Source organism: Apteryx rowi, unplaced genomic scaffold (genome assembly GCF_003343035.1).
Source record: "Apteryx rowi isolate R43461 unplaced genomic scaffold, aptRow1 scaffold_22, whole genome shotgun sequence".
In the NCBI taxonomy this organism is placed as follows: domain Eukaryota; kingdom Metazoa; phylum Chordata; class Aves; order Apterygiformes; family Apterygidae; genus Apteryx; species Apteryx rowi.
In genome coordinates this window covers 1,747,279-1,771,848 of record NW_020448530.1, presented here as the reverse complement: position 1 = coordinate 1,771,848, position 24,570 = coordinate 1,747,279, and the positions used below count along the sequence as shown (strand labels likewise).

At 37.9% G+C, this 24,570-nt stretch overlaps 1 protein-coding gene across 13 annotated transcripts in view; it reads left to right on the top strand.

Moving 5' to 3' along the window:
- Positions 1-24,570, top strand: part of CTBP1 (C-terminal binding protein 1) — a 254,568-nt gene that overhangs the window by 216,326 nt on the left and 13,672 nt on the right. For all 13 annotated transcript variants that reach the window (XM_026064577.1, XM_026064576.1, XM_026064587.1 and 10 more), the window contains 3 exons: positions 11,264-11,408; positions 15,113-15,319; positions 21,248-21,462. In XM_026064577.1, the coding sequence (XP_025920362.1) occupies positions 11,264-11,408; positions 15,113-15,319; positions 21,248-21,462 (567 nt within the window). The remainder of the gene's footprint in view (positions 1-11,263; positions 11,409-15,112; positions 15,320-21,247; positions 21,463-24,570) is intronic.

The following is a 24,570-nucleotide window of genomic DNA, read 5'->3' as shown; positions in this document are numbered from 1 at the left end:
TGTATGCCTATGTGGGCTTTTTTTTTCAGAGACTTCTTCCATCTTGAAGGCCTAGTATCCAAAATCCTTATTTCTCTCTAGGCAGCAAAAACTCCTTTTCACCTGCATGTTTCCGTAGATTAGAATGAGTTTTGATGATGATACTGTTGGCTAACAAACTCATACTGATATTCTTGCTTCTCTGAAAATATAGTTAGACTTTCCCTTCCCTCATTTTTGCAACCCTTAGGTTTGTGGCAGGTTCTCAGAAACTTTTCACTATTTTGAAATCATAACTGTTTTAACTATTTCTTTTTCTCATGTTCTTATAATATATATCGTTGTTAAACACTTTAAAGCCTGGTACCTGTATATGGTAAAAGCCCTAATTTCTTTGATGACTTCCTTATAAAGCCAGCTACTTGAAAATAAAACCAATACTAATTTCCCTTCTGTTATTAAGTGAATAAATCTCATTTTCTGTAGTCCCTTTCATGTCAGCATCCTTTTGGTGAGAACCTATCAACCAACTGTTCAGCTTGTTACTTCATAAGAAAAATATTTTTATTCTGGAAGAAACTTTCCTTTTTCAGCATTAAAACTTCTGAAATTTGTAGGTGGTTTTTGTTTTTTTCCTTAAAAAAAATAATAAAAGGGACTACAAAAGCCTGAATCAACACAGCAAACTAGAACTGCTGATTCTCATGTTTCAGGCGAAAAGAAGAGATGACTCCACTCTCCTGAAGCAATGTTCATAGTTCCTTGGTGGACATCTCTGATGCAGGCTTTTAGATTTCCTGTCCCATCCCATTCTCCCCGTATAGGAATATGCTATTGTCAGAACAATAGTCAAGAATGATCTTTAAAGATGTTTTCTGCGGCAGTAGTATGGGATTAATGTCCCTAACTTGTTTTGTTCAGCTACTTAGAGAATAATTTACAATGCAAATAGGAAAATGGAGAAAAGAAAATTTCTCCTACTATAAAGTATTCGAGACACCCGTTCTTCAGTGCCTTGTTGTTTCCCACAGGATAGCTGAAACTACTCTTTTGACATTCCTTTTGAAGAAGGATACTAATTATAAGCTAGATTCAGGGCTGGCAAGATGATAGCTCTGATCTGGTGTCTGTTTTTCTACATATTTATATAGTCATATAGGAGACCGTCTTTACAGTGGGTGGTCAGTGGAATGGCATAAACTCAAAATCTAAACTTTTATTTTGTCATGATGTTTAGTTTTGAAACAGTAAGGTTTTACCAAAACCTAGGGCAAATTTCAGCCTTCTTACTAGCATTCATTGAAAAAGACCAGTGTTCTTGCTGTGCGTTCAACCAAGACTATTCAGCATTGTGGCAGTAAATGAGAACCTAAAAGTAACTAATTAGAGAACAAATACAGACATGAAAACCACTCTCTGTCTTCATTGACAATTTGAGCTTTTTGCAGAAAAATTGATATTAACTGTTGTTTGATTCTTTATTTTGACATAATTTGTAAGTGTATAAGACATCAATTTAAGTAAGGATAATACTTTTTTAGATGATATTTTTTAGAGAAATAATCAACTCAAGCTTTTTTCCCCTTGCCCTTTTATACACTTACATACCCATAATTAAGATGTGCCTTATTTCTGTGCATTTATTTTTCTTTGTGTTTAAAAGTTGTTTTGCTCTTATTATTTTGTTCTCCTATCTCACACCATCCTTGTAAGTTTAATATGTGAAATAGCTAGATCCCATTTACAAGGAGTAAATAGCGTATGGAGACCAAGTAATGTGAATGCGGTCTCATTTTGTAACTAGATAGTAGCACTCTACTCCTCAGGTGAACAGTGTTGTAATATTGGCAGCTGCACAAGGTGTATTGTCCTCCACTTTACTTCCTGAAATCAATAATGTCATTTACTTACAATCCATCCAGACCGGGGAATTCCTGTGTGACATGAATGCTTTTCCATAGAAACACTAAATATTTTCTGTTATCAGTGAGTGAACTTTTCAGATTTGGAGACTGTAAATCAGCAGCGTGTGCATCTCGGATTGTAGCTTTGGAAAACATTTGAATAACTGAAACATGATGAGGAATGCAGGCGATGTGGCGTTGACCTCCATGTATTTTTTTGTATTTTAGCGCATACGCTAAAGGTTGCTTCCTTTGCTTTCTGTTACGCCAGAATAATTCATTCTCAGTAAACTTGGTAATTCCTCCGGAAAGATGGATTTTCACTAGCATCATTGTCATAATACAAATTTTCGTTAATCCAAGGGGCCATGCAGTCCTAAAATGTTTGGGTTTGCAAGGTTCCTCTGTACTGCCACATAATAAATTTCTGTGACAAAAATCACAAACTTTAGCTTATTACCATATTGCAGTATCATATCATATATTACTGTAACATGGAGAGACAGTTTTACAGATTTTGGAACGCTGCTCACTTGCATACAAGAGGTGTTCACTTTTCACTTGCACTGTTTGCTTGCGGTGAAAAAAGGCTGTTTTCAACATATCTGTGGAGTTATAGTAGAGAAATACCTATATTTTAGTACAACTTGTATAGTACCTTATTTGGAAATGGTGCTTTACTAAATCAACACAGCTATAAATATAGAAGTCTGGTCCATGTAGATGGGTGGCTGTAGATGAATGTAATGCAAGAAGGTTTGAACTGAGAATTAGATGATGAGAGGACCGCAGAACGAAGACCAGAAGAGTTGAGAGCCGGTATAAACGGGGCTGGCGCAGCTGCGGAGCCCTGATCACAGGCATGCGGGCGGTCAGCATCTGAGGAGTAAACATTTTGGTATCCAGCGAAAGGGTTTCTCCTGGGTCATGAGAGGGTTGCAGAGACAGGATGATGATTTAAATTACTGTGTTTTAAGATGGCTAGACAACAAAGTAACTAGGGAGTGAAAAAAAGGAATTTGTAGTAGTTTGTGAGAGAGATACCAGCAAAGTGCCATCTAGGTATTTTTTCACTGCGAAGCAAAAGAGGCTGAGAAAAATCTGAACACATGCAGAAGAGAGGAAAAGAAATCAGGATTTGAACATCATTTGTGTGGGTCAAAAGCAGGATGTTAATGAATGCTGTTATACCTCTCATGTGTGCTACTTAAGCAAAGTTTTCTTCAAATAGGGCAATGCCTGAGTTCCAGTTCTGTAGTGATTTCCTTATGCCACATAGTTTATTTGTCATTCTCTCATTATGGCTGAGGAAATTTGTGGAAAATAAGTAACTTAAGGTCATAAGTAAATAATAATAGGCATTAAAATTCGGAGTTGCTTCATCTTGGGTCAAAACATTCCCTCCTAATGTTGCTTTGTTTGGAAAGCCAGTTGGACGGTGAGGACAAGGCAAGTGTTTCATTCCTTTGAAAAGCAGGTTGCCAGGCCTTAAGTGAGTAGTGACATTTACTGACAGTGGCCCAAAGTTTTGAAATAACTTCTTGTAGTTAGAGGACATGTATTACACTTGTTGAAAAATCATTCATGTGTTAGGTTTTACTGTTTTGTTTCTTTTCCCCCTCTATGGAAGAAGTTGTTTGTTTTTAAAGACAGTCGTAGATGATTATTTCTGGGAGTATATATGTATATACAGTAAACCTGTTTAAACTTTGTCTCCTGAGTTACATTTTATTGTAAATATTACATTTTCTTGCCATTAGATCAACCAAAGTCTTTTCCAAGTGGTGGCTACGTGATGTTGAGGAGTATGTTTTTTCCAAAAGCAGTATGTTTTTCAAACTACATCATGGGGGGGATAGCGATAACTGGGACCTAGGTTCAGTGCATCCTATTGGGAGACTTGTGCTTGGAGTAAAAATAATTTTAAGATCTTTGTGGTTAATTTCTGTTTTGACAGAAATTCCATTACTGTCAAAAGTTATTCAGTGTTTAAATTGTTTGTATTTCTTTTACAGTTAAGTATGTCTAAATCAGCCTTCTCACTAACCATTTCAGACTGCTTCCAAACGTACAGGATGTTTTATGCCACCAAAAACATAGGTACTCATCCCCCAGAATTATTTAAAAATAAATAACTTTCTTCCTTGCTTGTTCTGGGTCCACTTCCTTTTCCCCCCCCCCGTCCTGCTCTGTTGTCCCTCCCCCTCTTTTCCAGTTCCCACTTCCTTTCAGTGCCGCTTAGGATTTAATGCTTCTCCTTGCTCCTTGGCAGCCTACCCAGCACTTCCGACTTCTGCAGTATTTCTCTCTCTTTCTGCTTCTCGGAGTCGCAGGCTCAAGTACACCCTCGAGGTCTGTGTGTTGCCTAAGACTTTTGGAGTTCAAATTCTTTACTCTTTGGCCTTCTTGACTTCTGCTATATATTCCGTAACACAGAGTGCGCTTTGTAGCTCCAAAGTAATTTGAAAGTAATATGCAGGATCTGGAAATAGAAGAAGTCTAAACCAAACAGAAAGAAAATTAAGTGAGCCCTACAAACTTAAATGAAGAAGACAGGCAGCACGGTTGATTGGGAATGATCTTAAAAGCAAACCACGTATTCTAGAAAGAAGTCAAGAGTTTATTTGAGGGCTACGTGCATTTTTCTCATTCTCCTTTTTTTGGTGTATTACGCGGTGTCCTCCTTTTGGTGTATTTGTTTTTGACAGGAGTCAACTACATCAAAATTAAATCACCTTTACAGAGGATGTTACTTTTCCATATTTTTGGTTTAAATTAAAAAATATAAAAGTTGAACTTCCAGTTCAATGGTGTAAGACTTGGAAATTTTCAGTCACTGTTTCTATGTAGGAATTAAATGTAGGAATGTTTCCAATCATTAAAATTTTATCTGAGACTATTTCAAAGAGGAGCTGAAGAGCTTTCATGATGCAACAAACGTTTTGAAACAGATACAAACGGATCAAGAACGCTGCTGCTGTTCTGCCAAATCTTTGATTTGTTCTTATTATATTAGTGGTTAAGTAAGATAATTTTTTCAGCTTCAGAGTCTTCTCTTTATTTAGCAGTAAAGCTGGAATCTTGCTTTGGTATCACCACTGCTGTTTGTATTCATGATATAGTTGCAGCTTTTTAGTTTTCCATCAGGATTTAATTCTGAGAGACTGTAGATTGAAGGGAAGCTGTCTTGTGCGAAACAGCGTTACAGACTTGGGAATGACTTGTCACCTAGAATCTGCTCCAAAACCTCTTGAATTTAGTAAGACTCTCTGAATGAGCCTTGGATCAGATTCTTCATGAAAGATTTTAAACAATTTAATAAAAATAGCCCTAAAAACTTTCATTACACTTAATTATACAACAAAAAAGTTAACACACAGCTATCACAGTAAACACGTATGCAAAATCCGTGTTTGTATTCAGTGACCCTTCTGCCAACAACTGTTGCATTTGCCAGCGGTAGCGTGCCGGGTCAGGCGCAATGTTGCGCGCCGAGGCAGGCCGCCAGTGTCTCCGCAGAACTAACGCGCTCGGAAAAGCAGAATCAAAGGCTGCTGGAGCCGGGAGGCAGCACCGGCCACAGTCTGTCTGTAAGGCAGTGGGCTATCAACGAGCATTTCACTGTGCTTCCCGATGCCCCGTCTTACCAAGGGTCGCTACAGCTTGAGGATTCCTGCTGATTAGTAGCAGTTTCTGTTCCCTGTGTCACCGCATTTACTGGTTTGGGGGGTTTTTTTGAGCCAGTGTTGCATGCGTTGATAATGTTGCTGTCAGTGACTTTTGGTGACAATGATCTTGTGGCAAAGAAGTTCGGTCCATTGCAACTGCTAATGGATTTGAATTGAAATATTACACAATTCTGCATTGCGAATAGAACATACAAGCTAACGCATAGACCTGTGTCCTCTGCAACGAACTTCTGTTAAAAAGCAAAGATGATTCATTTTAAGCCTTTTATTTAGTAAAAGTGTTTTGAGAGTTGACTTGTGGCATAAAACTGCTGCATATAATTATCAATTATACCTGGATTTGAAAGACTGGCTTCAATACCATTTTTAAAAGGAAATCTGCTAGAGGGTATGCATTTTTTTTAGAGTTTGTATATATACGTTTTTTTGTGTGTGTGTGCCTGTGTACACACACATGCTATGTAAACATATAGTATGTATGTTTATATAAAAGCATACATGCCAATATATATAAAAACACATATACACTATAGTGTATATAGTATATGTAGTTTATGTATTTAAAACTTACACTATAGTATATATTTTTCTAGTGACACTGGAACATATTTTATTTATATATATTTATTGTTTTATTATATTTATATTTATTTATTTATATATATTTTTCTAGTGACACTGGAACACATTTTATTTGGAGATGACACAGCAAACTCCAAGTCCAAAAAATGGAACATGCTATAGTTTCTAGAACCAGTTGATGTGTCAGGTGTCATATTCTGGTGATGATTTTATAGAAGTCTTTAAAATTCTATGACAAAAATTGTCATTCTGTATATATTTTATAAATGCGCTCTGTCTCTGTGATGTTAGTAGCATTGAAGTAGCTTGGAATTTTAAACACTATGTTATGTTTTTGTACTCCAGATTTGATCCGCAAGCTGCTGGGATTAATCACCCATAGTAAAATATAGCAGTGAACGTTTAGATGACCAAAGAAGAAAAAAGGCTTGGCTGTTCAGTGCTTAGCATGTTATGTTTACACTTTTTTGTAAAACAAACAAGACAAAAAGAAATGGAAGGTGCTAACTAGGCCATTTTTCCTCATACAATTTGAGGCATGGCTTCATGAGGCGTGTTAGAGTGGTGACCGGTGTGATGGCTGAAATAGCCTGGTGCTGACCAAAGATGGAAAAATAGGGAGGGAAATGTTTAAAAAGGATTTCAGCCTTCAGTATTCACTACTCAAGATTTGTCTCCAAGAGCCTTGGAGACCTGGCATGTTGGGAGAGCAGAGTAGGCGTTCTGAGGTTGAAGAGCAGCAGAAAGCCCTGTCTGAACAGTCCTGGTTGAGAACGATGTCAGCTCACTGAAGAGGGTATGGCAGAGGCTTTCAACAAGCAGTTTGCTGTAGCTGCACCTGGAAGTAAGTCCATAACTGAAGGCATAAAAATTATGCAGAGCAGCCACGTAATCATTTGGCAACAGAAAGAAGTCAACTCATGTGCTGCATTTCGACTTCCATCACAGAGCCTTTCTTTCCGAAAAGCACAACTGCAGTCTGATGAGAGCAGGGACGGCTGCAGAAGGGACACAGCCAACTGCTCCTGCTTGTTCTGTGTCAGATCTTGCCCAGGTTTTCTTTCCCTGTAAGAGATCATGAAGGAGAAGTGTCTGACTGCCGCATACTTGGGCTGTTCTGAAATTTCTGGCTTGCTCGTCAAATGTGTATCTGACTCAAATCGATGCTAGCTGATATTTTTGTAATAAAATTCTCCCAGCTTGACTTTGACTCTGTTGCTGTTGAACTAGAATTTGACGCTTTTTATGCAGTGAATGATGTATCATGCAAGTTGATCGTGGGAAATGCTGAAAAAAAACCACCCATGCTTTACAATCCCAGTCTCTCCCAGGCATCCACCACTGGGTGTGTTTTCATAAGTGATCAGTATAGTGGTCCTAGGCATGCTTATTTTTTCTAAAGATTATTTAGTTTGTTAGAACTGTTTACACATATTGGATTCCAGTTTTGTGTTTTATACTCAGATGTAGTTTAGATAGGTTTTGTTTTTATTTCTTGACAATTTTTTTAGACTTTCTTGTGTGCATTTCATGGCGGAGAATATAAATACATTTTCTTTATAAAATTTCAAAGTACAAAAACTCCATTGTTAACTTTGAAAATCTTTAAATGGCAATATTAACAGCCAGCAACGTTGACTGTTTCTAACTTCAGATTTTTTGCCATTATTTTTTGCTTTTTTGACATACTTCAATTACATGGCAAGTTGCAAAAAGCACTAACATAATTAAATAATCAAATTAGTGTGAAATAATATACAATAGCAGAAGATTGCATTTTGGCAATGCATCTCCTTGCTAAATTGTCCATAATCCTAGAAGAGGCTCAAACACTAAAAATTCTGGAAGATTTGTCATTGCATCTAATAGTTATATATTCCATACGATGGGTAAAGAACTGTGTGTGGAAATGGCTAGTGTCAGCATTAACTTGAAGAATATTCCTCCTTTTCCTGAACACGTTCCCAAGCTTCCGCATTCTTTTCAGTTTCCTCCTGGTGCCAAGCCATAACCTGAACAGGCCCCCAAAATGTAGTGTAATGAGCCCAAACTGGTGCTCTTAGAGTCCAAATTATGGTCTTGACTGGCTGAGTTAATGAAATCTGTATGATTACAAAGTGAAAAGCTGCTTCCCAAATGAAACGCTGCCATTTTAAAACACAGCTGTCTGAGTCAGTTCAGCTGTCGTCTTGCCGCAGTCCCAGAGCAGCTCTGACAGGGAGCTGGTGGTGCTTGGAGCAACAGCTGTCCATCTTCATGGACGCACGCACCCCGTGGACCTTTTCAGTCTAGGAGAGGAGGGAAGGAACAGTCTGGCTGTTGGATGAGCCTCAGGTGGATCATCCTAAGCTCTCAGCTGGTCCAGGTTTTGCCCTTCTGACACCTGAGCAAAGGCTGTTTTCTCCTGCCTTGCCACTGTCCAGAGCAGACCGGGAAGGGGGTGGAGAGGGAGAAAGAAGTGTGTGTGATGCAGCACAGGGTGAGAACAGGGCTAGCTGGAGAGGACCAGGGTGTTGTAAAGAACTGGAGGATCTTGAGGCCTGAAGTGGTAAGTGCAAGGCAGTTCAGCAGTACAAAACTCAGGGTTGTGACTCAAGAAGGAGGTCCTGGTATAAACTGGGGAGTGTGACAGTAAGTCGTGCTTTAGGAAGAGAAAGATTCAGATTTACCCTTTAGTCAACGGATCAGCTGCCAGTGTGATGTGGGACTTGCAGAAACACACATGTGATGCGAGAATTCATTAGGAGAGATTTGCACTAAACACACTGCTGTTTTCAGTACTGCTGTTGTTTTAACAAGTGGGGAGAGAGAGACCTCAGCTAGTGCCTGCATCCGGTTCTGATCACCCACATGCAGAAGAGTTAAGCTGAGACTTGCATGAGCGCAGTGAAGAAGTGTTAGCACGATCAAGGGGCTAGCAAGGTGTCAGCCTAGAAGGACTAGGCTTGTTAAGTGTAGCCAAACAAATGCTGAGATGCGATATGATCGCTGTCTATAAATACATCGGATTGTAAACACCAAGGAAAGAAAGTACAGTTTAAACAAATGGCTGCAAGCTGGGCTACCAATAAATTGAGGCTGGGAGTTGGAAGAAATTTCCATATCATTAGTGCTGTGAGATTTTGGAATAGGAATTAATGGGCTAAAAAGCCTAAGGCAGTTGAGATGGGCACTCAGTCGAGAGCGTGCCGTGCATAGCCTGCGACAGGTATGGGCTTTGCCATGGTGCTATAGGAGGTCTATACCAGTTCTGTGTCCCTGTGGGAGCAAAACCAATAAACTGGTTTTTCTTAACCCTCTGCAAGAGCTGCATTAAATGCATTCTGATCAGTGCAGGTTTTCTGACTGGTGACAGCTAGGTGTAATCTCCAAAGGACTTTCTTGTACCGTTAAAATCAAGGAGCTGCGTGGGTGTGACCTTTGCAGGAGGGACAGCCCACAGCTGTTCCTTGAATTGTGTCGTAGCCACATACTGTAAGGCTGTGTCATTTCTAATTTTCCAGTAGTTCTTCCTCTTATCAGTAATCCTAAACTCTGCTCAAAGGATCCTGGTCTTTATCTGATTTAGAACCGAGGTTACTAATCCAGGAATGACTGTTGAAATATCATAGATTATTTTGTAAAATATTCAGTAAAGAGCAGTTTTCTTCATTGTCATGGGGTTTTTTTCTTTCTTCTAAAACTTTTATCTGTGTATTTTAATTTTAAAAGTTATAGCTGCGGATCTTGGCTTCCAACAGGAAGTTGTAATCCTTTGTGTGCAAGATTATTTTGCTGCAATAGATCTTTAAAATGATCTGTGTTAATTAAAAAATGATTTTACAATACCACAGAAAATGCTCATATGAGCAGAAATACTTCAGGTGACAGAATCTGTACATGGACCAGACTACAAAGCTATTGAATAAAATACAGAGCCTCCACAGAACCTTTATGTAATGTGCATTATAGGACCTCTTGAAGTCATTCCAGCTAGCTTAAATGTTGACTTGATTTGTGTATGCTTTGTTTCTTGCAGGATGATTAAGGTGTTAGATAGGGCATGGAGGGTGGGAATAAAAGCGCTTTGAAGAAATGAAGCAATCCACTTTGCCTACAAAGGGAGAGTAGAATATTTTCTGCTGTTTGAGACTAAACCATAAGCTCTCATCAGCTGTGTGGCATGCCATGTCACTGCTTTTCGGTAGCAGAATTTGAAACTGCTGGGCTCCGTGACAGCCTCTTCCCCTTCTTCTCCCCATGCCCCTCCGTCTTAACTTTCTTGAATATGTTGGGTGTACTCTAAATTGATTTGAAAGATGTTCAGATCTCTCTGTTCCTGTTACTTTAGTTCTCCTTTTTTACTCTCTTTTGCAGGTTTTTCCTTTTTGCAATATTTTTGCCTTGGTAGAATTTCTTATTTCTTAGAGGTGCTGATTTTCTGGGTAATGTCTAGTTTTGCAACTCGATTACACCAATTTATATGACATCCAATTTTTCATCAGTGAGAGCTGTAGACAGTCACAGTAAAAATAAACTAAGGGACAGGCATTTTGTATTTATGTTTGAATTGACAGATTTCAGTCTCTGTTGTTTGAGGGTTTTGTGATGGTTACTGAATGTTTTCTGTTCAGGTATCAAATGGTTGAATAGTGCAGTTGCTATACCACTGTATGTATTGTCAGGAGATATTGCTGTGTTGCACCATTCAGAACTGCATGTCAGCTGCCTGAGCACAAAAATACTCCCTGTTTAAAGTGAGTGATTGCACCCGTGTTGTGTTTTCAGAATGCGTGTACAGATGCAGTCCATCAATGCTTGTACTTAGGGTCCAGTACTGCAAGGCATCTCCTGTGAAATGACAAGAGCTTCCCCTCTTAATGAGAATATGAATAGAGGTCTCTTAGCTCGTGCAAAAGCTAGCATCATCACGCCAGAACACATATGTCTGGTGAAAAAAAAAAATCTAATAAGAGGTTGGGCGATACTTGGAGAAATAACCTTTAAAACAAAAGATACTGATTTAATGCTTTATATAGCCTTTTATGACTGCAGATTTATGTACGTGATTAGGCTGAGATGCTATGAAAGAAAAAAAAATAAGTATTTTTTCTTCCATTTTACTTATAGGTACTAAATGAAGCAGTGGGTGCACTGATGTATCACACTATCACTTTAACACGAGAAGACCTGGAGAAATTTAAAGCACTTCGAATAATTGTCCGAATTGGCAGTGGTTTTGATAATATTGACATCAAATCTGCTGGAGATTTAGGTATGACTATTAAAGACATTCTTTTACATCTTATACTTGCCTCCAGAAATTTGATAGCAGCTAAGTCCTTGCATTAATACTGTCTGTATAATTTACACTAACATAGTATGTAAGCTGTATAATTTACTCATCAAAGTGTTTAAAAATCATTATGGAGATATTATCATTTGTTAATTAAGTGATAATATTAACGGCTTTGTGACAGGATGACAATCTGCCTGCTCAAGATAAATCCAGAGAGTAAGGTCATAATATTTCCTCTCTTTCTTTTTCACCCCAGTTGTGTATATTAACTGCTGCCTACTGTAATCCAATCACAAAATACAATTCCATCAATATGGCAAACTACGTCTGTTTGAATAAAAAATGAGATCATTAGCAACTGCCTGGGACTTATTTATGATGAATGACATTTAGTACTAAAGCACTCCATAAAACAGAAATAGCGATTTTTGTAGGAGATTTAGTTGTTTTTGCTTCAAAATAAATTTAGAAAGTAGAAGTGTGAAGAGTTGGTGCTTAGTGTTTCACTGTAAAAAGCAACAATCTGATTTGTACTTTGCTTGCTTAAGCATAATCTCTCTGGTACCTATAGTCTACAGGTAAAACTGTACCACTGAAAATAAATTTCTAAGTTTTCTTTGTATTTTTCTGAGTAAGTAGGGGCAAATTATTAAATATATTCTCCATTATGTTTTGGGGAGATCTTGGAAATGCTTACTTCAGTGTGATAGCACTTAGTCCTGTTAATAGTCCCATTGATATAGTGAGGAGCTGTAATATGGTTCTGCTCATTAGTAAATGATGGTAAAATAACCAACTTTTTCTAATGGCTCTGTATTTTGCACATTGGGTAGAGGCTAAGAATTTCACTGGAAGTTTCACTGGAAGTTTATGTAAAGAACAGATCAGATCTGAAGGCCTCAGAGGTCTGGTATTCCTACTTTTTATCAACGGTGTCAAAATTAGGCATGTGCATTGTGATCCGCAGAAAACATATCCATATGTAGAGATTGGCCTGGGGTAAAATCCTGGCTCCAGAGCCAAACCCTGGGTACGGTGCAAAGGCCCCGGTGCAGGCAGGAGTCTCAGTGGTGCTGAGAACTGCTGGCGGGAGAGGAGGATCTCCGCAGGTTTGTCCAGACTTACCATTCGGATGCATCCACATAACGTTCCAGTATGGACTCACTGTTACTTGTACAAATCCCTTTGTCGCTCCATTTTCCATTTGTTGAACTAGTATAAATAGTATGCCTCTCAAGGAGGTGATGTGCGAGTTAATTTGTAAAAAGCTTTAGTTCAGTCGTGAGATATGCTATGGCCTTAGACCTTAAAGTATGACCTACGCCCGAAATGTAATCCTAACTTTTTCAGTTTTTTTCAGAGAGCTCCCTAGTGGGACATTTACCAATTTTTCCCTTTTGGTATTATTTTCATGTTACCATTTTTACTTTTATTGAAAAGTATTAAAACAGATACTTTTTGATAAAGATCTGGTCTACTTTTTCTCCAGTTTATTAATAGTTGACTAGAAAATATGAGGTGTGAGTGTAACTGGATGCAGGTGAAATGGGAGTTAAGGGTGAAGCCAGTAGACCCCTGAGTTTTTCAGCATGGAACCTGTGCACCAGATCACTGAAGGCAGTCGGAAAAAGGAGACATGCACAGAAGCAAGGGATGTGAGATGAGAGGGAAGAATGCATTATCTTTTCCTCTGTGAAGTGTCTCTTTTCTTCATACCCTTGCCTTTCTCTTGCTGCTTTTTGTGGTTCACTCTGCCTTTCTGGAATTAGCTGTTTTTAAAGGGGAGGAAAATGTGGGGGGAAATAAATTCCTACAATTTACAATTTTCCCAGGAAAACCTGTTAGGGAAGAAGGTGTAAGGTGAGTTCAATTCTTTGTTTCTCTTCCCAAAAATGTAATGCAATTCTTTCAGCTTTTTTAAAGCGTTGTTTCAATGATGCTAGCCCTTAGGAGACATGCTTATTATATCTGATTTGCCATGTAAAATCTGCATTTTTGCTTCCTGAGAAGGACCTTTTTTGTATAAACAAATACAGCTGTTTGATATGATCCACTTAGAGATGTTTCTTTTCAGTCAAAAAAGAGTACTTTTCCCCCCTGCTCTTGCTCTCTCCTTTTCTCAGTTTAAAATAGGGTGAGTTTCATACTACCGTTGATGTTAGCAGGATGCCAAGACTAAAATTCTGGCAAATGAAGCTGTTTTATCTTTGTAAGTCCAAGAAGAGTGACTCAGCTGGCCATAATCTCTACTGCAGAGAGAAGAAAAATAGTTGTTCAGCCTACTTATGTTGATTTTTACTGATCTAAGAAGGCTGAAAAAAGTACCAGGCAGCAGAAAGAAGGCATTTGAATGTAAAACATAGATAAATATGGTATCAGCTTATTATTTGTCAGATTACTGTTATTACTATTAATGAAGAGAGAATTTTTTTTTTCCTTGCTTCATAAGATATCCTGGTGTTAACTGAGGGCTCATTGAATATTTATTTATGTAGAAATCCAAACAACTAGACAGTAGAAGCAGTACTGTTTGTTCTTCCATACAAAATACTTTTTTCTCTGCTATGAAATTATGCTGTGTGCTGTCCGTGATCTTAGTCAACGCAGTTGAGACACAAACATTAGTGAGAGCTGATGACTGGAGAGAGAACATAAATAGAACGTAAATAGGAAGATCAGAGAGACAAGTCAAACAGGACACAAACTTTTGCAAATAAACAGCATTTTGCTTAACTGCTGTATGTCGAGTACTGGAAGATAAATGCTTGTCCAAAAAGCAGAATGGGATAACTTATCTGCAATTGCAGTTGCTTGTTGCCTGATCCATTTTTTGAGGTAAAAACAGAATGTAGTGAGTATTGAATCTATCCAGCTTCCACCACTGTCTGCGGAAATCTGTCTTTTAACTTCTGGATAGTATCCCCTTTTCAACCATTAACTTTTCTACTGTTAGCAGCATGGACTTGCATTATCTTTACGTGCCATGCGGAAGCACATTTTATATTTCTCTATTGACGTTTAGATGGGTTATCTCTTCAATAGCTCTGTGAGGGACCAGCAAAGGATTTCAGTACTGTTTGCAGCAATTCTATACACCCTTGTGCAACAAAAAACAAATTGTTCCTACCTGTGTCATGATTACCCATATATATGTTGGAAATAATAATACTTGTCCCATGAAGGCTTTATAAGAATTGCTGTTGTTTTAAAGTAATTTAGTTTTTTAATAATTTGCATAGATAGCTTTTTGGGGGGGTCTGCTCAATGGTGGAAAACTAACTCACAAAATTAAATCTAAACAATAGTCATTAACCTCATTGTCCTATTCAAAGCACCCAGTCCTGTGTGCATGTAAAATGCTTACTAAAACGTAATCAACCTAGTTACTAAACTACCTGACATTTTAAATACATTCCTTTTGAGGTTTCAGTTGTCTGTTTACTGTTTGCCTTAGTTTTGAAACACAATAAATAGTAAGAAATTAAAAATTGCAAATACATATCACCTATTTTGTCAAGTATTGTATCTGTCATTACAGTCAGGAACTTACTTGTGCAAAGCAAGTGTTGAAATACCTGTAAATTAAAATACCATTTTCCTTTAATTCTGGATTGCTGCTGAAGGGGAAAAGGTAAGAAACATTTGGCAAACTGATATCCTCTCCCCGCCATTCTTTTCAGGGATTGCAGTGTGCAATGTGCCAGCTGCCTCAGTAGAAGAAACAGCAGATTCTACAATGTGCCACATTCTGAACCTGTACAGGAGAACCACCTGGCTCCACCAGGCGTTGCGAGAAGGCACGAGGGTACAGAGCGTTGAACAGATTCGGGAAGTGGCGTCTGGAGCCGCCAGGATCAGAGGGGAGACCTTGGGCATTATTGGATTAGGTATGTTGGCTTGGAGGGTTTTTTAATGCTCCTTGCCTCACGTTGCTTTAAAAGAATTATGAAGATTTGATCTAGAAAAATGGAACGCGCAGTTCACTCCTTTCCATGCCAAGCATTCTGCATAATACCACTTTGTTTCTGGTGTTTATATTTCTCAGATATTTTTCCTTAATACCTTTTGCTTCCCTCAGACAACTTACTTTTGTTGTTACTATTTTCTGAATTCTTTGAACTTCTGTACATCTTTCTGCTATCATTGCCTTGCGCCAGGCACACTAAGAGACACCGTCACTTCTCTTTTCCAGAAGAAGGATCCTGCTACTTCAACCCAACATCAGTGTATTTAGTGCTGTTATTACATTATGTAATAATGCTGAATTCCTTGTCCATTGTCATATCTGGGTCTGTTTGTGCTTTCTTCTTTTTACTTTTTAACATATCTGAAAAGTCTTTGCTGCAGTAACAGCCTGCAGAGCAGTTATTTGTTGCATTTGGTTGGGCTGCATTTGAATTTATATTTCAGCTCAGATGAGAGGAAAAATATATGCAAGAAAGTTTGAAATGTTTCCAGACCTAATAAAATCACCTACTTACCTCTCTGAATGTCCCTAAATGTGTTTCAGCATCTAACAGATGGACAGGTTTGCCTGGGATAAATTAATTACTGTCTGTTGTAGAAGTGGAGAAGAAAAACAAGCAAGTCAGTTTCTGTATGAAAACCATTCAGTCATGTGCCTGTCTTATCAAAGATCTGATAGACTGTGCCTGTAATTGCTGTGGTATTCAGCCACAGGAATTAATAATAAGATTTTGACAACAGGACGTCATACTTCACAAGATCTTTAGTACTTAAATGACTGTTCCAGTTATACATCGCTGTCAGATAACTCAAGCCACTAACTCTTGCTTTTGGAAGCTGAAAATAGCCTGGCATAACATAGTACTGGTTTGAATGAGTATGCAAGGCAGCAAAAACATCTTCACAGTCAGAGAATTGCCTTTAAAATATGACTTTCAAGAAGTTAGTCATGAAGTTGCTTTCTCAAATCTATACCCATGTAATTATGCACCTCATTTAAGCATGCAATGATTGTTGCACTCACAGTCACAGCATCCATACATAAATAATAGTCAATCACTTGCAGGGTTTTAAAAATTGAAATGCATGTCTAGTTTTTGAAACTCAAGCCCTGATTTAGATACTATGAACTTACTTTCTGGAAATATCTGTCCTATTGGCATTGTGTTTATTGTAGTGCACTTAAATTCTGGACTGAAATAAGAATGAATCTTCATTTATTATTGGGCTTTTTTAATGCATTTTCTACGTACTCTTTTTGTTGAGAATGATTGAAAAGTATAGAGAAACAAGTGGATAATCAGAGCGCCAATATGTGTGCAATGTCACATAAAGTGCTGGTTGTTTTTTAAAAAAAGCAAGCCTTTTGTGTGCATTGTATGTTAAAAGGCTAATAAAATACAATTTTAAAGGCACACATCTGTTACAGTTATTAGCCAGTAATTTCCTCTATTCTTTTATTGTTTCTATTGCTCTTGCTACAGATGGAATCTTCATGCTTTCAAGGAAAATGTTTTAAAGTCAATTTTGAAAACATCCACGGTTTGGTTTTGTGTACGTATGTGAATAGGCACAATATTGTGATTCGGACCTCCTGTCGTAGCAAACTCCGATGTATCTACATAATAACAAAGAGTAAAAAGCATAGTCTTAAAAGCCATAAAAATAGGGCTGTACCACTTTTTGCATCTAAGCACTTCAGGCAGTTAGATTAAGACGTGCTCTTTTCTATTGCAGATGATTGCAAGAGGCTACCTATCTCTAGTTTTAGACCAAAAAGTGTATTTACAATCGTATTCCACACATCTTGCCCTTAGGTTATGTTTCCCTACTAGTGTCCTTTTCCCACATGTGTAGTTTTGCCTCACTTTATTATTTTATTATTAAGATGTGTCAGCATCAGAACTGCTGAACCACTAAGATGCTATGAAGTGAATGTAGCACGTACAAAACTAACAATTCTCATTTTTGTTACTCAATCTTGCTTTTTTTTTCTCTCTCTCTGTACTTCTGTGTAGTATCTCTGGTTTCTCCTTTCTCGTTAATATGGTTATCTCTTATCTCCCAGCTCTGACTTTCTATTCTTGTCTTAAACTTCAGTCTCCTCAGCAATGGGTTGCTTAAATTATATCACTTTCCTCTGGCAACAGCTAGGTCCAGACCTTCTTCACATCCGTTTCTGGGCTTCTTTCTTGTTTTGCCAATGAGAAACACCCTAGGTCTTGCCTATCTCTCTGCTAGGGAATGACATAGTCATTCTCTCCAAAGCTCCAACTACTCACTTCCTTATCCACTGGTCTAGCCAAATTTCATGACTCACTTGCCTTTTTCTTTCCATCACCCACTCGCTTTTCTTTGCCTTCTTTCATGCACATTCCTGCTTTTGACACTTGGTGTATCCTGCTTAATTCTATTACTCCATACTCCTCCTTTAAAGTTTTAAAGTTAACACCTTCTCTCATTATCTGCTTGTATTGAGGTTGAAGATAAGCAAAAAAGAAAAGAAAAAGAGAAAAAAGAAAAGCAAAATAGGCTACAGTATAATGCTGTGAGTTCCTTAGGGCAAAGCCTGCATTTCTTTCTGTCTTTATGAAGTGTGTGATTCTTTGAGCCATGCATAAATAATAATATCATATCATTTAAGAAAGCTGTCTTTGTCACTTTTAATCTTTATTATAGTCCAGGGTCCTGTATTTCAARWRAWRMAWMAMAARTTTKGRWAGMAAGCCCTGTWTTTAAAAAAAAAAAAAAAAAAAAGTCACTACCTTTTCAGCTTTTATCTCTTTTTTTAAAAAAAGTATTTTGTGAGCAGCAGCATATAAATACTTGGATGAATAGATAGCTGGACGGGATCCTGCTATAATGATCATTTTACAACAGTGAAGGCTATGAAATCACGCTCTCTTCCCCTTCCTCCCTGTTGCAAATATTGGTGACTAATAGTTAATGCATTTCCTTGTTCACAAGAGGTAAAGTTACCTCCAAATACATTTGTCTCCACGTCATAATTATTGTCATCACTCAATTTGTCCTCACCTGCTTCATGGTTTCTCTTGCCAGTTCACAAGTCCTGACTAGATGTTGGCCAAAGCACTGATCTGCATTATTAGACAAGATTAAGTCTTAAGAGTTAGGTGGTGTTACCATATAGGGTGGCATCACCAAATGTTGCAGCCTTAGCAGTCCTGCTGGCTCTGTTTATGTACTCTCCAGGAAACAGGACAAAAGGGCACTCTTCAAGAAGCCACATTTCAGAGTTTTCCAAGAGGGATGAAGAATTACCCAAATTCCCCATTACTGTTGCACAGACAGTAAGAGCTGGTAAATTAAGGCGCCTTTACTTTCCATGGAAGTCTGCAGGCAGGTCATCAACACCTCTGTGGTATTGAGGGCCTTTTATAAAACTTTGTAATGCCAGCATAGGTATGTACTCTACCCAAGGCCTGGATGGGGATTACTGACCACTCTTGCTACTGTGTTGTCGCTCGCAAATCAGGTCATTGACAAGGTCAAGCTCAGAGACACCTACAAACTGGGAGACTTTGGGGGGAGTGGGTGAGTCACACTGTAACAGGAGAACCAGGCATTTTAGATGGGAGTCTTGTCACGCCTCTAGTTTCACTGAAATGATGCGCAGGCTTTGCTACAGCCTTGTGCAAATCTCTAATTTCTAAAATAGGCTTTTGTTAACTCTACTTTTTGCAATTATATGAAACATGAATTTTGTGTGTTCTTCCCCCATCACAAACCAAGAAGTTCATTTAAGATTTGGAGCTTCAGAATTTGCCTTTTCTTGGAAGCACCCAAGTCTCATGAATATTCATAGCAATTGTATATGCTTTTAAAACAGAGTTGCCCTGAAGGCGTGAATCTGTCTACACTGGTCTGTTGTTCTTGATGTACTGAGGTAGGTTTTGAGCCACCCGTCATGTCCATGAGATAGGCTTATAGAATAGAACATTTTTCAGTAAAAGAAAAAAAAAGCTGTCATAGGTTTATAGTTGTTCTGTGTTGTCTGACTGTCATTTAGAAAGGAAATGGCAGATTTATATGCTCATCTAGGTTTTTGTCTAAGGAGTATGACTAAATATGAACTGTCAGTTACAGAAGCTTTATCCCATAAAGTAATTGTAACAGGACAGTTCTGCCCAAATGTACATGCATATGATTCCCAAGTATTTCAGAAAGAAACTGTGCATATTTAAGATGGTTTTAATATTTAGCCTGGTTGCAATGAATGGAAAGCATAGCTTTTAATGGAGATCCAGCTGTAAGAGATCTAACTGCTGTGAATCCCCTCAGGTATTAGTGTTGTAAAGAGTGTAAAAAAGAGCAGATGACAGAATGTTGCATGTGAAAATGAAATGGAGTTAGAGTAAATGTGATATGCTTCTTTAAAAAATATATATTGTTTACAGTGTGTGACTGATATCTTGAGCTGTGAACATGCCAAAATTTGAAAATAGTAAGTTGTGCTGAGAATTGGCTAATTTGTTTATAAAAAATCAGCTTGAAGAGCAAACAAATAACATGTACATACGTATTGAAATGAAAGGTTTTGAGGAGTGTTTTAAGTTTGTGTCCCCAAAGGAAAGCAGACAGCCCCCATCAGGTTGACAGACTATTTAATATTCCAAGCACATCCATCAACAAGCTCTACAGAATTATTGTGTTCAGGTTAAATGATCAACAGAAAACCTTTCTTCCTGCGGCTTCTGAAGTTTATTCAAAGAGAAACTGAAAAGCAGAGGGAAATCCTTTAAAGCACAATTGGAAAGATATGGGATTTCCCTGTATTATTTCAATGCTTTTTTTGAACAAACTCACATGTTACAAAAGAAAACTGTTTTTTAGTTTTTTTTAATCTGAGACATGATTATTACTGTGTGTCTAGTGAATGATACTTTTGAAATGTCTTTGCCTAAAATTTGTAATACTCTAATGTGAGCACCTAGTGTGCAGTCTTCTAAACTGGAAAGTATTTTAGTTTTCATTCTTCAAGATATCCTTACTCACTAGATATACTGCTTATTTTCTCTAGCAGTTGTTTTATTGGTAGTGTATCAAGGGGAAATACGCACCTCCTAACACATGTGGCATGGAGTCATGCCTGAAAAGCGATTTCAAGCACAGCTCTGAAATAGTGTGACTGTAAGGAAGGTGAGCAGGGAAGAGCCAAGGGCACTGAGAATAGCAAATGGTATTGCACTCTTCTCTTCTTAACTAGGTGCCGTACGCTGGGCTGTATTCATGATTTAGGGAATTGGATACAGAATTTTTAAAAGACTCAAATGACCAGTTTCTTACAGGCATTTTAATGCTGAAAGGATGTTACTCAAAATGGAAGAAAATACTAGTTCAGAAAGGAGATCCCATGCATTGAGAATGGTTGATCTTCAGATCAAACAAATTATGTTTTATTGCATCCATTTTTGAGGATTAATTTTATAGCTTTTTATTAAAGCTGGCTGGTCAGACCTGGGTAAGAATAGGTCCTTGGCTGGATGTGTTCAAAAGCAGTAGTGCTTTACCATAAGCAGGCCCAGTAGGCGAGCGCTTCTGTTGCATGGATTATTGTGGATCACATGACATCTTTTGGCATTTCAGATCTCCATTTGCAAAAGGTGCAGACCTTTCACTTTGGGACAGAGCTGTGCGAAACAGTCCAGATTTAATGTTACTGGTCTTAACAAGGATTTCAAGTAGGATGGGAGCTGCCTTTTTTCTCTCCGGTTCTAGGTGCTGTACAAAACCCTATCATTTGATGCAAGTGTTTGCAGCAGAAAGGAACAGGCTAGGTACACCAGCTCCTTTACTGTGCTTTCACTGTGTCTCTCTCTTGCTCGTAGGGCGTGTTGGGCAAGCAGTAGCACTACGTGCCAAAGCCTTTGGCTTCAGTGTCATTTTCTATGACCCATACCTCTCGGATGGCATGGAGCGTGCTCTAGGACTGCAGCGGGTGAGCACTTTGCAGGACCTGCTGTTCCACAGTGACTGTGTTACCCTGCACTGCAACTTGAATGAACACAATCATCATCTTATTAACGACTTCACCATAAAGCAGGTAATGATCTCTGTGGGTGCCCTCCACACCGGTGCTGGTGGCTGACACGTTACAGAGTTTCTTTATGTAAACATGCAGATTCTCATTTGAAAGCAATTTTTTTTTCTTTGGTACTTTGAGCAGACTTATAACTGGTACGGAAATAGTTTGTGCCTTGTGTATTGTTATTTTTCTTGTCTTTTTTGCTCAGTAGCATTGCATTTATGGAAATAATATGATCTTCTACCTACTGTTCAGATTTAACTAAGTTGCATTAATTTAAAAATACTTCTGTAACTTCTGGTAGCTACGTTCTTTACTTGTATTTTCAGGTAGCAATTCTGTCTTTCACTCTTGTTCCTCAGTTCTTCATATGTGATTTAAGGATTATGACTAAATGGCTCCCCCCTGTGCTCAGTCCTAATGCTTGCAGAGTGTTTCACTAATTAATCACATTTACAGCATTGCATTATTTGGGAAGAATAATACTTCTTTAGATTAGTACTGACATCTCCCTAAATTTTTAGGTAATATTAAAATCATTTCATAATCTAGACATGTAGTAACTGTTCTGGTTTTGACTAATTCAATAGTAAGATTTTTTCATTAAATATCTAGATTCTAATTTCAAACCTCAATGTAGATAACTAAGAAATCTATCTTTGAAATGTAAGAATGTAGATTTGCACAGGAAAGAAATTCTAATGATATAATAAATAATTGATTTTACATTTTGGTGTTCTTTATACATGTATACATATTTGCTGGTAACAATGACAGTAGTACTCTTTTGGCATAAAATCATTGGTTGGCTTCTGAGAAATAGTTTGCACCTACTACTCTTGAACTTTAGTAGAACTGAAGTAATTACTGAACGTGTTCCACATTCATGTAGGATTATGGCAGAAAGCTAATGATATAATACATGTCTTGATTTGAGAGTTTAGGATTTTGCAGACCAATCCCAATGTAAAACCAGAGTTTGGGATTTAAAACTCTTAAAAATTAAGAAGCTTTAAAAAAGCCATCATCTGAACCCAAATAGAATTGCACTGATTTCAGGGGGACCTTTTAGAGGCTTAGCAGTGCTCAGTCATTACAGTGGACAGTGAAACTTGGGCAGTGTTTCATAGGAAGTTTTTGAGTGGAGGTGGATAAATGGGATGAGCTTTGGATAGTACTCAGTGTAGTCATTGGACAAACAAAAGAATTAAAACTGAGTGATGCCATCTAAAGCAAAACTCAAAATCTGAACTTAAAAGCATATTGTAAGCATTTATTTTGCTGTTTGTTCTTTATTTAGAAGCAAATGTTAAAATGTTAGATGATAGTCCTTGCTTTAGATAAAAATTTAGATAAAGCAATCTGTATTGTAACAACTGATGTGAATGTTACCCAGATTTGAAAACAAGAAAATCATAACACCTATGATTGCTCCTGATTGATTAATTTGCACAGACCAGATCTTCTGAATATGTAGAGAAAAGAGCAGAATAGGCTGACAGATGCCATAGTTGACTTAAAATTTTTAGAGAGCATTGCATGCCACTTATGCCCAGTATTGCATGTTCATGTAATAACCAGTTTTTAAACTAAGCGCAGAGGAGTATGGTGCATCTCATTTCACTAAAGTCTCATCCTGACTTTTGTTTAGAACCTGAAATTACATAACCTTAAAATTTATTTGAGACTTTGATGTCAGTCTTCTCTTTCAGTGGCTTTTCCTTTGTATTAGTCAGCATTCTGCCTAGCCATCATGTTTGGCCTTGTAGTCCCAGGGTGGCTCAGAGTGTTATTTCAAGCTTGTGATTATTGAACCCATGATAATCAAGTGCTCTTAAGAGAAGCTGAGGTCATTTTTAGTTTTACAGAATTGAGAAGAAAACGCTGCAATTAAACGCAGTACGTTTCTAAAGCAGTTCCCCAGGTTTAATGTAGGTGAATTGTAACAGCGGTCAGCAGTTTTAGCTGTGACATTCTCTTTCAAGCTTCTACCGTTTTAAAAGGTCATCTTCAACTGCATCCACCCTTGTAGTTTATCGTGACTCACGTAATTCATTCCCATTACAATGCTTTTATGCGTCCATGTTCTGTTTGATTTGGGCTTGTCGTAGTATTAGCTTTAGAGTTTTGTAAATAGTCCTGAAGATGAAAACTCAAGCAAAGTTATTACGGATAGACAGAAGATTTCAGTAGAGTTCACTTTGATTACAAATTTCAAGGTCTTCAAAGTGTGTATAAATAGACTAGGCTATACTTAATCATCAAATTATCCCTTCTGTTTGCAAAAGCACAGAAATAGAAAGTGCCTTTATGGCACGTCTGTGTAGCAGGTGTGATTGCTGCTTGGGTGAGCCCTCCTGGGCTAGTTTTAATCGAGTTATCACAGCTAACTTACATAGTTCAAGTACAGTGATGGTTTCCATCTTCTTGGTTCCCATCAGGAACCCCTTGTTGTTGCCAGACCAACTTAAGCTCATGCCACCGTTACCTCACTGCTGTAATTCTCAGGATAATTACCCCAAACTAACAGAAGTTCCCTTGGTTCTTCTCCTGCTGTAAGTGCACTTAGATTTGCTATACAGACCAACAGATGTTCCCCTGAGAGCCCAGGTCTCTGCAGATGGAGAGGGGCAGGGCCGGATGAAGGCTAGTGAGTTGACCAGTAAAATACTTTTTTTTTTTTTTTTTTCCCCCTTACAACCTTACTGCAAGCATGTGCATCTTACTGGTTCGATATTTCCAATGATCTCACATTAAAAAAAAAAAAATCTTAGCTGACATCTCCAAGCCTCCCTGTTGTTCATGAATTTGGCATTCCAAATCAGTGTTTTACATTAAGGATCCTACCCCCTTTAGACAAGCTTTGGTTTGATATATAGGTTGTAAATAGTTGGTTTGGTGTTAAAATGTTGGGGGTTTTCTTGTTCTTACGGTGAGAGATGGAATCAATTCAAACTGGAAGTTTTATCACTCATCTTCAGCATGGTTCCTGCTCTTCATGTGCTTACCTTCATCCGCAGAGATGCTCTGAGATCAGAACCTGTATTTGAGACACCTGGTAAAAGATGCTGAAGTATTAGAGTGGCTGGAAGTAGGATATAGAAATCTTTTTTTTTTTTTTTTTTT